We start from the raw sequence: 15,528 nt of genomic DNA, 5'->3' as shown, positions 1-15,528 counted from the left end.
CAGATTTCATCTCAAGGCAGTTTACAAACATACAAATTACACATTTATTTACATGCATCTCAGTTTAACCCCGAGTAAAACACAACGTGGTTTAATTTGACTCATAATGTCAATGGATTAAAAATTGTCTGTCTTAAGGAAGGAGAGCTGATCTTATTGAGTTATTGCCAACAATGTCTCCTTCTGATCAAACATGTGGCTGCAGTGGAAATGGATGATCGTTTTAAATGTCTTCTGCACATTTTCTTCACCATCTGGAGAGACTCCTGCACACGGATGCTGTAAAACATTCTGACCTTTTCATGTGGAGATACAGATGAGGGTATTTGTGCCTGCTCGTTTTCTGTCAGCCAGTTTCGTCGGGCCAGTTCTTCCCACTCTGCCTGCATCTTGTCCCAGAACTCTGTATCTGACTGCAGACATCATACAGAGGAAGCAGTGGAGGATTACGGTTGGTTAGATGGGGAGAGAGTGCAAGGTGACAGCGGGGAATGACTGATTAGTGTGCTGTAAAACGAATGCTCCTGTTAGGTTTTCCATCACCTGGAAATGTCACATTTGTCAAGATTAGCGAGTCTTTGTAATTTATGGACTTCGCCCTCCGTCTGAGTTATACTTATATGTCAAAGTGGAGCTTAAAAAAGTTTGTTAACCGAAAACAAAGATATGGATGAAAAAATAAAGTCCTTTAGTAATTGAGCAGCAGGCAAATAAAAAAAGGTTATTTAATAAAATAAAACACAATATATTGAAAGTCTATGTGTTAAAATGATGGCCTTAAAATATATAATGTAATGTTATTAAGCTCTATAATCATATTCTTATTATAGAATGAAATATAGTCTAAAAATATCTTAATTGCAAATGTGAAAGCATCCCAACCCAGGACTGTACGGTCTCTACCAGCTTGACATTTGAACTGTTATTTGCTGGCATTTAATTAGCTGCTAACAGAGCTGAGGTTCTCTCTTGATGGGCAACCTGTCAGTTTAAGATGCCAAATCACTTTCTGCATTCACGTTTCATCTTTATGTTTGGCAGAGAAGCAAATCCTGGACCTTTGAGAAAGATGAGCCTTTTCTTCATGAGCCCTTGTCTTATAAAGCCTCTGAAACTTCAATATGAGACATAAATGAAATGTTTTCAGGTTGAATCCATTATTTCCATGTATTATAGTCTGAAATCTTTCCATTTGTACCCCGTATGAGGTTTAGACTGATTCAGTAAACAACGTTAAGAGCGAAGGCTGTGTTTAATTTTATTTAATTAATAGCAGACTTCATTGTAATTTAAATACTCTTTAAATGCATAATAGTACTTTGAATTGAAAATATTTAACCTACTTAATGTGAATTTGTCTACGTCTATCACCAGTAAGCCGAAAGACCTTAGTGTAATATTTTACAAACTCAAAGCAGATATTGTTAGAGAAATGTTTCTCTGAAGGAAGATCGACTCCGATTCAAACCGGCATCAGATGAGCATGAATCAAGTTTTTTGTGTTTATACATTTGAACACTTCTTAATGAGTGGTCCCCTCTCTTTTTGTGCATATTGCTGCCACTACAGATGCTTTTGCTGGCAATGAATAGCCACAGCTTTTTCTTTTCCATCTGGCTGGCTCCATGATTTTCGGATGTCTTCCTGTCAGAAAGGAGAGCGAACCGGGAAGAATGAAGCCAAGCAGAGCAGAACAGCCTCGTCATGTGACTGGCTGACAAAAGCCTGGACTCCATCAGTACATGACGGATCAAAATACAGTCACTGTGTGTGCACTGATGCTGCAGATGCTGCGTGAAATACAGATTTATATATTTACACAGTAAGAAGTCAGGAGTTGAGGTGAGATGACATTAAATCCTCCACATGATTGATAGTGATGGTGTTTACCTTACTTTGATTTTAACATCTTTTGCAATTTGAGAAACTTAAATAAATAAAGTTAAAGTTCATTCCATATCTTTATTCACTAAATATTTCATTCTGAGTATTGTTGCAGGGTGTATAATGCGAGTTATCCTTTAAAGCAGATTTGTTTTAGTGCTTTGGTGGAACCATCACACATTGCATCTCATTTGTTTCTGATTGCTCTTAATCTCCGTCCTGATGCCTGTTTTAATGATTTTCATGCAGCAGCTATTATCATTTCCTTAATGCTTTTCATTATTCCTTACAGTGCCGTGGGCCCGTGTTTGCACTGTGACTTAGTTCATCGTCTCATTACTTGTATCTTGTCAATCTACCCTTCCTCTAATCACATCGTATGATGAGATGCATGTTTAAAATGGAGTGAGTGTGCGGGCATGTTTTTATTACAAATATGTTTCCTTATATTGCTGTGATGTTGTTTTTAACACTGGTGCTGACAGTTTAATTAAGGGAAACAGAGCATAAACACAGTGAGAAAATTTTAATCCGGTGTCTTACTGGAAAGAGCCCATAGCTCTGACTTTTAATCTGAGCTGCTCCGAAGGAGCTTCCAGCCAATAAACATGTCACAACTGGTTAGAAATTAATTGGTAATACCTACATCATGATTAGTGTGGCTTAATCTGCATAGGACAGACAGAGGGGACACATGCAGCCAAAGCAGATTCTCACTCTCAACTACAATCCATGTCAGGTGCATAGAAACTATTTAATTTTCTAAATTTAAAATTAAAATATAATCAGACCAAATAAAACATTTTATAATCCAGAAATGTGAGTTTAATGAAAAGTATCATTCTTATTAGCTTAAAGGTTATCTTCAAAATGTACTTTTAAAATAAGAATTGAGTCTCATCAGAAAGAATAATGTAAATCATTGAATGTGACTACACATCCTCAAACTAATTTAAATGCACAGGGTGTTAAAAGATTTGCATGACCATATACAGTGGTCACATTATTAGAATACCATTGTGGAGGATTTTCCAGTAATCTTATCCTTTTACTTTCATTAAAATATCAATGCATAAACCCAGCACTGCAAAGCGACCCCTGTTTTTGCCTCATTAAGCATTGCTCCCCATTCGTATACTGTACTCCCAAAAGGAATTGGATGAAAAGCTTTGTTAGAGCACAAATGAGCCTTTTCACCATCCACATTAATTTGGTCCAAGAGATAAAACCTAACATTCTGCAAAGCCAGCTGTCATATATAAACTTTATGTTCACCGGCTGCCAGACAAGAACAAAAAAAACAAAAAAAAAAAACATGGTGTATAAAGAAACTTCACAAAGAAAGAACCTCAGCAACGTAAAGTAAAAATAGAAAACTGCTGTTCATTCGAAGTGCGATTTCTTTATTCTGCCAGCGAAGAAGGCTTGGAGACATGAGAGATTTTTAATAGTAATCTTGTTTTGATAAACACACAATTATTGTTAACATTTTATGACCTAAGTTTCAAATGTCCGTCTGGACATTTTTGTTTATCTTACTCATAATCAGTTCTTTAAATGTCCTGTGAGTAAATATATATTTGCCTATTTATCCATAACAACTGGAACTTTCAATATATAGCAAGTTATTTTCACAATTTACTGTCTATTAAAAGAGCGCTTCTCAGATTAATTTCACTTCATGCCACGGCGGGGGTGAAATAATCGTTTTCCAGCCGAGATTGGCTGGAAAACTCGACGTCTCCCCTTTCAGAAACCTTTGGAATATTTTATGGTACTGCAAATTTGGTTGGACCGTCAGCATTCAGTTCGGTCTGGAAGGATTAAAGAATTAACAAACATTTGCATACATTGTAACTCCTGATATATGAATCAATCCGGATAAATACATCAGCTCGGGATTTGTTCTGATTCATGAAAGTCCTACTAGAAAACGTGTTTATTTGGCATTCAACTGTATTCAACTGTGTTATGCTAGGTAACCTAAAAGTTTTAACATTAAACATCAACTTTAATTATTTCAAACTGAGTCAGAGTCTCTGGAGCCAAGCAAGTTGTTTCTCGAGGTTACTTATTCATATTTTGCCCAGGGAGCATACTTAAGAAAAAAAATGGGAAAGTCTCATTATTTACTGGTGACACAGCAGCCTCATGATGGGGAAAAAAGTCCTTTTCATCTGCAGCGCAGGCCTGGCCTGGCCTTTTAATGTTAATGAGCTACCCGCTGCTATGCTGCACAGGGCAAGTCCTTGGTCAGCAGGACAAAAATAGGAAGCTGGAGTCCTGATAATGTCACTCAGAGGAGAATAAAACATCTCCTTGGACAAAATACTACAAAGCCATTAAAGAAGGGAATAATAAAACTTTGGAAATGTCTTTCAGGAGCTGACTGTGTGCTTCTGTTGTGGACCATCATAAAACCGTTGTAAAATGTTGTAAAATCAATCAAAACGTCAATAAATGTCTGATCTTTTATTCTCAAAGACTTGGAAATCATCCCCAAAGATAAAAGGTCAAATACCACTGAAAACATGCAAAAAATTGGTAAGTATAAGAAGAACAAACAATTTTTCTACACGACTGATTACTGCTTAATTTAATTGTTTAAAACCTGGTTTTAATGGCCGTATGCTTAGTAGGAACCGTTTTCATTAGTTCCAAATTACAAATTATGTATTTTGAAATTACAGTTTCTATTCTATTCTATTCTATTCTATTCTATTCTATTCTATTCTATTCTATTCTATTCTATTCTATTCTATTTTTGAATATTATTTAATAGGTTTTTCATGGTTGCCTCCATGCAAATAAAACAGTTTGCAACAATAATACAACAATATGATGGACGACAAAGAAGAAAATGAAGGTCAGACGAGATGACAGGCAAATAAGAAAACAGTGAAGACTCTGAAACTCTGCAGAAAAAAGAAGAGATACAGTCTTTAGAGAACTGTATTTCTTCTGCAGTCCCAAACCGTTTGACAATGTTCTAAATAACAAAACTAAATCTCTCCTGTTGTCATTTTATACAAAAAAAGGACTTACGGTCACCTTTCTCTCATTTTATCACTGGTTTGGGAGTATTTTTAATTGTCCCTCAGTGTTCTTCAAAGTCATGCTTTGGCTGTTTCAGTGATTCCATGAAAGTATTTTTCACTGTCACCACCTCATTTAAAATGCACAGCCATTTGCCTTCTTTAAATATCTCCTCATCACCTTCCTGGAACAGGAATTCAAAGCTGAGCTCCATCTCTTGGATCACCACCCTTTCTCCTCCCTTCTCCATTGATTTTTATGTATAAAGACATAAAACCTTACAGTTTCTTATCAGGGGCGACTCTGTAAGACGGAGCTAATACTTCTGAGAATAATTCTTTGTCTGCTGCCTCTCTGGGCCCTAATTTCCTTATGTTTGTCTGGCTCTTCTAAGACCAATGGATTAAAGTGAAAAGCTCGGTGCTGATTTAATATTCTCTGAGTTATCTCTTCTAGGATTCCTAGATGAATGTGAAAGGGCAGGAGTATGCATTGCCTTTTAAATTGGAGTTATGTGATGTGGGCTTTGGACACTTCCAAAGAAAGCAGAAACATTAAGACTCCTCGCAGCACAACTTATCCACAGAGGAAGCTGAGGATGAAGGATACAGTTACAAGTCGATGTTGTTCAGGAGCATTTTGTGATGTCATCACTCACCTACCATGTGTGTTGATTTTGTGGATAGTTTTTGTCTTTTGTCTTGAGACATCATTGCTATGTTTGAAAAGGGATTTCGTTCTTGGTTCTTTTGGACTATTTCCTCCTCTCTCTACCCCCTTCCTGTCTGATTACTGCTACATAAAGGCAACTAGAGCCAAAAATAAAAGAGTAAAAAGAACTGGGTAAAAATTAAAAGTAGTACTGTTTCATGTAATTTATAAAAAAAAAAAAAAAAAAGTAAAATTATGTGCAGATTCCTGATCTCAGAATAATAAAATCAAAAAGGAGTCAAATAAATCACATCACTACACTAACAAATCCAATCAGTGATTTTCACAACCCAGGCACAAACACATAAAAAACCCACATTCCTATACAGCTGAAAATATTTGCTGTTAATTTTTCTCAACACGACTATTGGATCCTCATAGTAAAAGAGTTTCTGTCAGATTCATCAGAACTCTTCAAGTTTACTATCTATTCAGCTCCCTGTGGTTTCTGAGATGTCTGACTGAAAATGACAAACATATTTACTTTCTTAGCGTTAGCTGCTGAAATCATGGATATATTTCTGGGTCAGTAATCTCATGAAGTTTAGGGGGAGGATTTAGCATTACTGTCAGCTTTCGCCACAGGGGAAAGAACAATCTAAGAGGTAGAAACAGGATCATTTGTCTGAGGTGTAAAAGGCTGGAAGAGTTGAAAAGGCAACAGCGGGAAGATTTCCACAGGATCAACAGACGATATGCAGTTTAGTTAATATGGCTCAAAAATCCTCTTACAGAATCTCTACAGAGATTCTCTTTGATTTTCTAATAAGGTAAATAATAAATATGTTTCAGATTGATAAGATGTCTGTGATTCATCAGTTATGTGTGTGAGCTAACTGAAACTGTACCTAAAAGAGAGTGACAATTTTCAGGGGCTGGTTTGATCAACACCTGACTGTGTTCTGGTCCAAGAAGCTCTGTTTCATTAATTACACCTGGTGGCAAGAATGACTCTTTATAATAGATAAAAATGTAATAAATAAGTTAGATTTTATTATCATAACAGACTTATGACATTTTACAACTTTTATCGCCAAATAAATAAAGGCTTCTGTGGTTGTTTTTATAAAGCTATTTTTAAATAAATTATTACACTTTTTTATATGGTCTAAATAAGCTATCACATGGGGTCATAACTGTGTGTACGTTTCCAAAGTCGGCCGTCTTGTTGAAATTTTAAATTTTTAAAATACAATTCCATATTTGACCACTAGTTGGCATCAGAACAATGCAGGAGTCGAAACTTTGGAGCTGAATTTTGTTACATTACAGGATAAAAAGTTAAATATATCAGCTCAACATTTAATGGTGTTGAAAAACCATCCATATAGTCAAACAATGCACATTAAAAAAATTAATTTGTTTTCGTTTCTTTTTGGGGGGGGTTTAAATTGGTGGTGTAATTGTAAAGAAAAGGCTTTAAAAATAACAAAAACAAAAGACTAGATAGGACTATAAAATATAAGATTTGAGCTTCAAAAGTAAAACAGAAAATATGTTTTTTAAGCATTTCTTCTGCAGGGACTCATTTGGGAGCATTGGGTGTAAAGTGTGAGCTTTATTCGTAGTTTAACCCACAGAGTTAGTATTGTTTTTGTTCCTTAAATAAACAAGCCATAAATATTGTTGTTGTTAAAAACAACAACAAAAAAACAGTTTATTCTATTTTCATCATTATTCCATCTCCTAACTTTAAATAATATATCCCTCACAAGGACATTACACAAGTTACACAAATTTTATCTGCTGGAAATTGAAAAACCATCTTGGCGATTCGTGTTAAATCTCATTAAAAGTTGGCGGGGAAGATGCCTTGCTTTTGACAGGTGACAGATGTGAGCAATAGCACCGAGCTGCACACGGCTTACCTCAACAGCAGCCTTGGCTCGCTCAAACTCCTCCTCCAGGGACTGATGTCTTGACAGGAGGGCGCTCCCCCAGCGCTGCTCCTTCGTTAGACGAGCCTGTCTCACACACACACACACACACACACACACACGCATACACACATTTCATGATATAAACATTTATGCCAAGAAAAGGTCTATTACACGTACACCTTTACATTCACGTAGCACATCACAGCACACACGCGCAGCCAGAGGAAAAGGCGGGTGGGAGAGTGTGCAGGGTCAGCCGTTGCAGCTTTCTCAGGGCCCAGTAAATATTCCTGCCTCAACAAAGCCTCTGACATGCTCAGGAAGGATGGCAGAATCACTAATGTCAGCAACCACCGCCAGCGTACATCCCCACCACCCGGTCCACATCTGAAAAAAACTGGCTTCTCTTAATTTCATCCTCTACCCAAGCCTGGCCCAATTTCTGTGCACCTGCACATGCAATAATAATAATAAAAAATGACACAAGCTGATATATTTTCTGTGACAAACTTAGATGCAATGCTTTGTCCTGCTTTGAAAAAAAAAAAAAAAAAAATCATCCAGTTAAGTCCATACATGTAGTTTGGCATTGTCAGACTGCAGTGTAATTTCCATTATTTTTATTACAAATCTGCTCTAGTAAATGGTTTTCAGATAACCCCTCATGTTCTGGTATGATATGACACAAGATTTACTGTAAATAGCAAAGGATACATGTATCCCAGGGCAAGTAAATCTATTACAAAGACCAACACTGCTCTATCTTCTGCTTTTATTGCTTGGGAGGTAGGCGAGTTATTACCTGTAGCAATTCCCATCTCTACTGATGGGAATTGAAGTTTAATTTAGGTTGATGCCACTAAATGGATCAGGAAAATAAATAATAATAATAAAAAAAAAAAGCCAATGCATATTTGAAATAAGCAAAAATATCGCCAGATTTAGAGTTTCTGGTGCCCTTTGGGATGGCAAAACGTCATTTTAATACACTGCAGTTGGTGTTTTAAAAAGGAAAAATCCACCCAAAAGGGACACAAAATAGTGAATTTAATTTTCCACATCTTTACAGCTTAATAATCTGTGGACAATATTCAATTAGAAACCAAACAACAGTTTTCATTCGCCTGAGAACAGGACTATTTAGTTACGCTTTAAGATAAAGTTGAGAAATAGAAAATGACTACACTGGAAAGATTTCAGGCTTCTTTTCTTTTATATATACATGTATGATCACACGTCATGTGATCATTGTGTATTTTTTGCCTTTCTTTAGTAAAATACGTAATGTCACACAAATTGCAAAGTGGCAAAATGGAGTAAAAAGACTCTGGCTGTCCTCTTAACTATTGTTGCTAAGTCATGCTTATTTTCGGTCATGGTGCAAACAAAATTCAAGTGCAAATCAAAAGTCATTATAAAGAGGCCATCATTGAGTCATGGGTTTTACTATGGATGCAGTAAAGCAAATCTATGTAGATTATGATTTACCTTTATGGTGAATGCTGACTGTCTTGCTTTTATTTTCAGTAAAAGAAAGTGAACCCTGTGTCTATTCCAGGGTATTAGTGTGGAAATGATTTAAGTTGTATCATTGTACCAGGCTATGCAGTGGTTTAATCCTCATGCATTTAAAATCAAATAAGATTTTGCATTCTTATTATTGATCTAAAAAAAAGTGTATAAAGACTCCATGCCATGTGCCTATAAACACATGAAGCTCTATAATTTAAAGAGGATGCAAGAGTGTTTTATAAATTTTTTATCATGACTTAGGGTGGATTTTTCCTTAAGCTCAAATAATTGAGCCACACAATTGTTGTTAGTTGAGAAATAAATCATGCAAGACATGTTTCCTCTTTTTGCATGCATGCTTTTCCATGTATTTTTATGTATGTGAAGAGGGTGTGTTGGTTTAAGGGCCACTAAGTAGAGAGGAAAACTAATCTCTACAGTATCGGAGTCCCAGATATAGCTTGTAATTCCAAAGTGAAACACATTTCTGTGTTTGTTTATCAATAATCTCCTTCCATGTGGAGCTTCTATCTTTACTCCAAAATCTATTATTCATGAGAGAGGCTGAAAAGGTGATATATGCTTGCTTAGTAGGACCAACACTAATGGGCTCAGAGTAAAGCAGCTAAATAATTCATAGGCTATTAATCTAATAATGGCATCTGGAAACAAGACTCCTTACGTTAACCTACAGAGTGGCGTCAACGAAAAAGAGAAGCACGTTGCGTGACATTTGGACATAAAGGCACCACAAAAGGAAACAGCAACGGTGCATGTCGATTACTTCAAATAACTAAGACTTTGGTCCTTATTGAGATGGTGTCATGCTGTTGAAGTGGTGCAAATGTCTTTTGTTGTTGAAAGGATACATAGGGAGGCTTACATGTCTTCCACTAATATACTGCCTGTTGAGCTGAAATGGAAGAATTGGAGGTGTTAGGACAAAATGATGGGTAAACAGTGACAGAACAGAGTGACTTATCAGACACAAGCTTGGATATACATCACCAATGTGCAGTTGTTAAATAAGTTAAACTCATTTAAAATGTCTAAATGATGATTGCATATGTTAAACTGTTCATAATGATGCACAGTTTAACACACAGAGCTCACGGTAGTGACATTATCTCTCAGCTCTTCTGCTGTAATACTGAGTACTTACTTGTGATGCCAAGGCTGATTCTGGCTCTGCTTTGGTGTTTGCTTCCAACAAGTTCTTATTTGAGTCAGATTGGATTTTACAGTCTATAGACCTACGGGAGAAAAACACCAACATAAGGTGCAATATAGCACGTTACAAGTTATTTTATCTGGGTATTTTTACTTGACACATATGTGATCATTGGAAGTCATTTTGGTCCTTCCAATGCAATTAACCCTTCCAGACCGAACTGAGCAGCGACGATCCAGCCAAATCTGCAGTACCGCAATTCTGCCACATGTTGCGCTATCTGAAAAGTTCCAACGGTTTCTGAAAGGGGAGACGTTGTGCTTTCCTGCAAATATCAGGTTATTACGGTAATTTCAGCCCCTCTGTAGCAGGGAGTGAAATGAATCTGAAGGGCACTGTTTTAATATTTTAGCTGGTTAAATTTTCATGCAAAGTTACCACATTTTCTATTATGTAAAAAATTCACCATGGTATCATAAATCTGTTACTGCTGAAATATATTATTATTGCAAGAAAAAAAATCTATTAGATTACATGTTTTTTTTCCCATTGTTTTATTGTAGTAGGGATAAATTACATATATTGCATTAAGAAAGCATATCAACAGAGTTTTTATTTATAAAATTCCCCTGTAATTTTGAACCAAAATGTGAACATATTTACATCCATCCTTACAGTCCTAACAATGTTCACCTGTCACAAAATCTAGAAATAAATGAAAGTGAATATATATAGAAATATTTGCAATAGTGGAAGCCAAAATTTTTGTGAACATGAGCAAAAATATTTGTTATCTGTTAGGATAGTCAGTTTGTTTTGTTATTATTATGTGGAGAGCAGATTGGTTTTATGGTTCTCATGTTTTTAAGAAAATTCACATCAAAATAATTTTTTTTTTGCTTGTAAAAGACATACTGCCTTAAGAAATTAGTCTTAGCGTGATTAGTATTTTGCCTGCATTGTGCAGATGGTGTTGTGTTGCTTAATGAGCAGAAACTCAGTGTTTATTTTATTATGAGCAGACTGTTTTAGTACAAAAGCCACATCTGTTGCTACTGTAAGCATGCAGACATTACTGATTACTCACATTTCAGCTGACAAGGGAACAGCTTTTTCATATGGGGTCGTATCATAACAAATCATATAACAAGGTCATATCATGCATGACGTGAAGTACAGATTACTGAAGAACGTATTAGGATAATTTTTGTAATATCTTTAATTTGTAGTCAGAACAAAAGCAACCCACCACAAGAACTCATTGGATGAGTTTTTTGAAGAGCGCCGTCTCTCCAGCTTCCATTTTCTGTTGCCATTCTTCTCAGCGTTGGGATTAAGTTCTTCCCATTTATCCAACGATCCAATGGTTACTAGGAAACATAATTGAAATACAGAAACATGATGACAGCCACACAATAGTTTTGACTCAACCTGAAATGAAAAACTGAATCTAAACACAATCATGTTTTGATCATAGTAAAAAGCATGAAACTTTCCAATAAAACATGACCTACAAAATAACCAATTAAGTCTGATGGGTCTTAATTGCCACTGATATTTCACAAATAAAAGAAGAGCTGACATTTTTCTCAAAAGGCTTCAGGACCTAAATCAGTGTCACTCTCTTTGACTTCCAGCACGTTATTACTTATCCCTTTCACCTTTTCAGATGCCAAATGCAAAAGTAATTGGCCCTATCCTGGAAATGCCTTTCAAAATGATAGCTGTCATTACCCTAAATTGGTTCGCCCCCTATGTGGCCTATCCTGAGGATGTTTGAGGTGGCAGAATAATGGAAATTATCGCTGCGGAGGGAAAGTGGCAGAAGTGCAGAGAAAGGCTTGTGACGTTTTTGTGCCTTTAGAGCACAGAGGTGACGTGAGCATAAAGCACTGCAGAGTATTTTCTTTAATGTTTTTCCTTCATTGAACATATTGGCTTAATAAAATTAAAATCATACACAGATTTCAATTTATTTTGTGAGTCAGACAATAGTTGTTTCTAGTATCTTCTTTAAATTTTGATAAACAGCAAACGCTTCACTGTCTCTACCTGACTCAAGCGATGCCCTCTCAGGGTTTCGCATGCTTGGTCCTGTCTGTTCAACTTCCACCTGGATCAGCTCCGTATCATCTGTCTTTTTCTTGTGTGAGCTGTTCTTTTGGCCGTCACCTCGGGACACCAGAGCACTTTTCTTGTCCTTGCTGTTCCTCCTTTCTCCCGGTTCACTGAGATCTAAAAGGTCCAGTGTTGAAGAAAGAACTGTAAGAGCAAAAAAAAAAAAAAAAAGAGAAGTTAGGTTGCTAACATGGCAAGTGCAAACTGTCAGTGAAGAATTTTTAAAACAAAAAGCGATCAGCTTGGTTTTTCAGTAAATAAACTATAAGTTGGGGCATAAACCATTCACTTGGTCGTATAAGAAACAAAGATGAGAGGAAAAGGAAACAGGCCTTCATTGAGGATATTTGATTCTTATTCATTGGTTTTATTGTGATTATGTTAAATTTATAGCAAATTCAACTTTTGTTTTTAAGCTGCAGTGGTCAACTTTTTAAAAAGTTTTTTTTTTTTTTTTTCTGTAGCTATGTCCTGACAGTATAAAATGAGACTGATAATCTATGAAAAACTCAAACTCCTTTGCCTTCTTCCTGTGGTTCTACTGCCATCTGCAGAAATGCACAACACCCTGTCAGAAACAACCAGTCAGAGCTAGGAGGAAGATCTTAGGGCTGACAATCACGCTCATGTACACACCACTCACATGTCTGTCTGCTTGTTTTCTTGGTTATTCATTTTAAAAATGTAATTTACTATCCCTGTAGTGAGGACAGCATTCCTGCTCACTGACAACTCTAATTGAAAGTAATCAGAAGGCTGCTCCTTCCAGATGAATGCTACTGCTAATTTAAATTTTGCTAAATTCTCCATGAAATACATTTGTGTTATTTGTTTCTCTAAAGTAAACAATTTCATATAATTTTACCTGTTTTTTGAAGTTGGATAAAAAATAAAAATGGATTTTATAGAAAGCATGAAAAACAACAACAACAACAACAACAACAACAACAACAACAACAACAACAACAACAACAAAACAACTAAGAATATGTCAACTAAATCTGGATTTTTGTACTCGGTAAAAACTGAAGTATTTGACTTTTATTTCCAAAGATTCTGACTGTACATTTTGTAGAGCGTGAAGGCATAGCTGCAGGCACATGTCTGAATAATTGACATGTTTCTGTTTTATGACAACCAACCAGAGAGCATTTGCTGACTGAAATCTGTGTGTAATTAGAGAGTGTGCTTGCCTTTCATGCCTTGTGCCTTTTAGATGGCGAGGATAATTACAAATCAAAGGAGACAGACTCAGGAGGGTAGTTGTCTGAACTGTTTTCAGTGTTTTAAAACGGGTGCAAGCTGCTCATGAAAACACTGTAATGTCAAAAAGGTTTCTCCATTTCTTGGTGAGACTGGATAGATGCCGTGTTTGCCCACCAATTTGCTGTTTGGTGGTTTAAATGTCCACAAATTACCTGACTCAGAGTGTATGCGCTTGCTTTAACATTTCAGTGTCTATAGATTAAATTAACTACTTCAATCCTATCTATAAAGCATGCCTTTGTCAACTTTGATATGCCACTAATGCCTGTGACAACGACAAAATTGGAACAATGCCATCAATATTAGGAGACCTGCATCCATTTAAAGAGACATTGCAGGAAGTGTGCCAAGCTTAATAATCAGCCATATGCCCTGCATACGTCTCTGCAAACATATCAAATTACAATTGACATCATGGCAGGTTGTGTAATATCACAATTGCAAAGGACTGCTGCTGTTCTTACTTCAAGACATTTAGTTTTGCCTGCATAAAAGTCAGATTTGCTATTGCTTCAATCCTTCATGTAGCTACTATGACGAAAAGATATATTTCTCCACCACAGAGGTTTTGGCAGAAGGCTCTTTATTATTTTGAGATTAAACTTCCTGAGTAGCGTTAGCCATGACTTGTTTTAAAGTCTGTCACGCTCATCACTAGGCAAACAACATGCAAATATGTCACATGGTGTTCAGTGGTTATAGTAAATCTAGTTGGGTAGTGACCCTCTATTACTGGGTAGAAAATATTTCTAGGAAACACCTTTAATTTAATTTTTGTTATCACACACAATCCACCGAACCAATCTGTTTATATGTAGGTGAATAAGGGCTTTTATCTAAAGTATCATCACAGTAGGTAAATGAAATCTATTTACCAAATGGAGAACAATAGCTAGCATTATGCATTATGCGTATAAGGGTTTTCAGAAACAGTGCTGCTCTGGATCTACTGTGGTGTTACAATAAAACTATGCCCTTTATAATACACACTCCTTCTCTATTCACCTTATGTGGGTCAGTAGACCAATTCTGTTAAACTGATGGTTTTGGTACAATGACAGTATTTTTTTCCATCTCATTTCTTTTAACAGGGCATAAATGGCTAGCTAAACTGCAGCTACACAAAGTACTGAGAGAACAGAGACTGATGTCTAATGAGGATAGAAGTGCTTCTGTTTGTGATTCTCTTCATTAATCTTGGCCAACTACAATTTAGCTTTGGAGAAGTCCATGAAAAAAATCTTTATCATGAAAATCAAAAATCGGCATTGTTTTGTATCGTCTAAGACAAGCTCAAAGTTAAAGGTTTGCTGAAAAGAATGGATTATCTGAATTATTTTGTTTGAATTTGATTCTTGTTTAGTTGATGTCAGTGACAGCAGGAGCGCCATGAGGCTGTGAGACAGAAGGCTGAGGGGTTCCCAAAACGTTCTGCTATGTTTTTCTCAGCTGAATCAACATTAGTCAGTGGCCAGTTTAGAAATGACACATGTCGGCTGTGCAAACTGGCTCTGCAAATTATGACTTTGCAGATGGTAGGACTTTTTGATCAGTTACCCTCTAAACCAGGATGTCAGTGGTCTGAATGTTTTTTTGCCCTTTTATAGATTTCCATAGTTTTATCTGTTGCTTAAATGCTGTAAACATTAGAGTAGTGAAGTTTACTAAAAGAAAAAACAAAACAAAACACTGCAAAGAATACAAACATGTCACTTTTTAAATAATCTTTGTAATAATTTGTGTAGAAGTCGTCTCTAGCTGGGACAAACACTAGACACCTCTGGTCAGCGTTTATTACCTCCTTAATATTTCTTACAAGTTAACACAGAAAATCAGAGTAACATGGGAACTCACAGAAACTAACTTGTTTAAAAACATGAGCCAGAAAAACAGTTGGCGCTGGCATTGCATTGCCATTGATAATCCTGTTTGAATGGTGCACATATGCCC

The 15,528-nt window shown here is 36.2% G+C and overlaps 1 protein-coding gene across 3 annotated transcripts in view; it reads right to left on the bottom strand.

The window, feature by feature from the left end:
- pex5la (peroxisomal biogenesis factor 5-like a) overlaps positions 1-15,528 on the bottom strand; it is a 77,300-nt gene that overhangs the window by 20,679 nt on the left and 41,093 nt on the right. For 2 of the 3 annotated variants that reach the window (XM_015055812.1, XM_015055814.1), the window contains 6 exons: positions 12,247-12,456; positions 11,444-11,564; positions 10,186-10,276; positions 9,907-9,936; positions 7,500-7,595; positions 297-413 (listed from right to left, as the gene is read on the bottom strand). In XM_015055812.1, the coding sequence (XP_014911298.1) occupies positions 297-413; positions 7,500-7,595; positions 9,907-9,936; positions 10,186-10,276; positions 11,444-11,564; positions 12,247-12,456 (665 nt within the window). The remainder of the gene's footprint in view (positions 1-296; positions 414-7,499; positions 7,596-9,906; positions 9,937-10,185; positions 10,277-11,443; positions 11,565-12,246; positions 12,457-15,528) is intronic. The other variant, XM_015055813.1, reaches the window with a different exon arrangement.

Source organism: Poecilia latipinna, unplaced genomic scaffold (genome assembly GCF_001443285.1).
Source record: "Poecilia latipinna isolate Pla-1442-1.1 unplaced genomic scaffold, P_latipinna-1.0 Scaffold1336, whole genome shotgun sequence".
NCBI lineage: Eukaryota > Metazoa > Chordata > Actinopteri > Cyprinodontiformes > Poeciliidae > Poecilia > Poecilia latipinna.
This window is presented reverse-complemented; position numbering and strand designations above follow the sequence as displayed.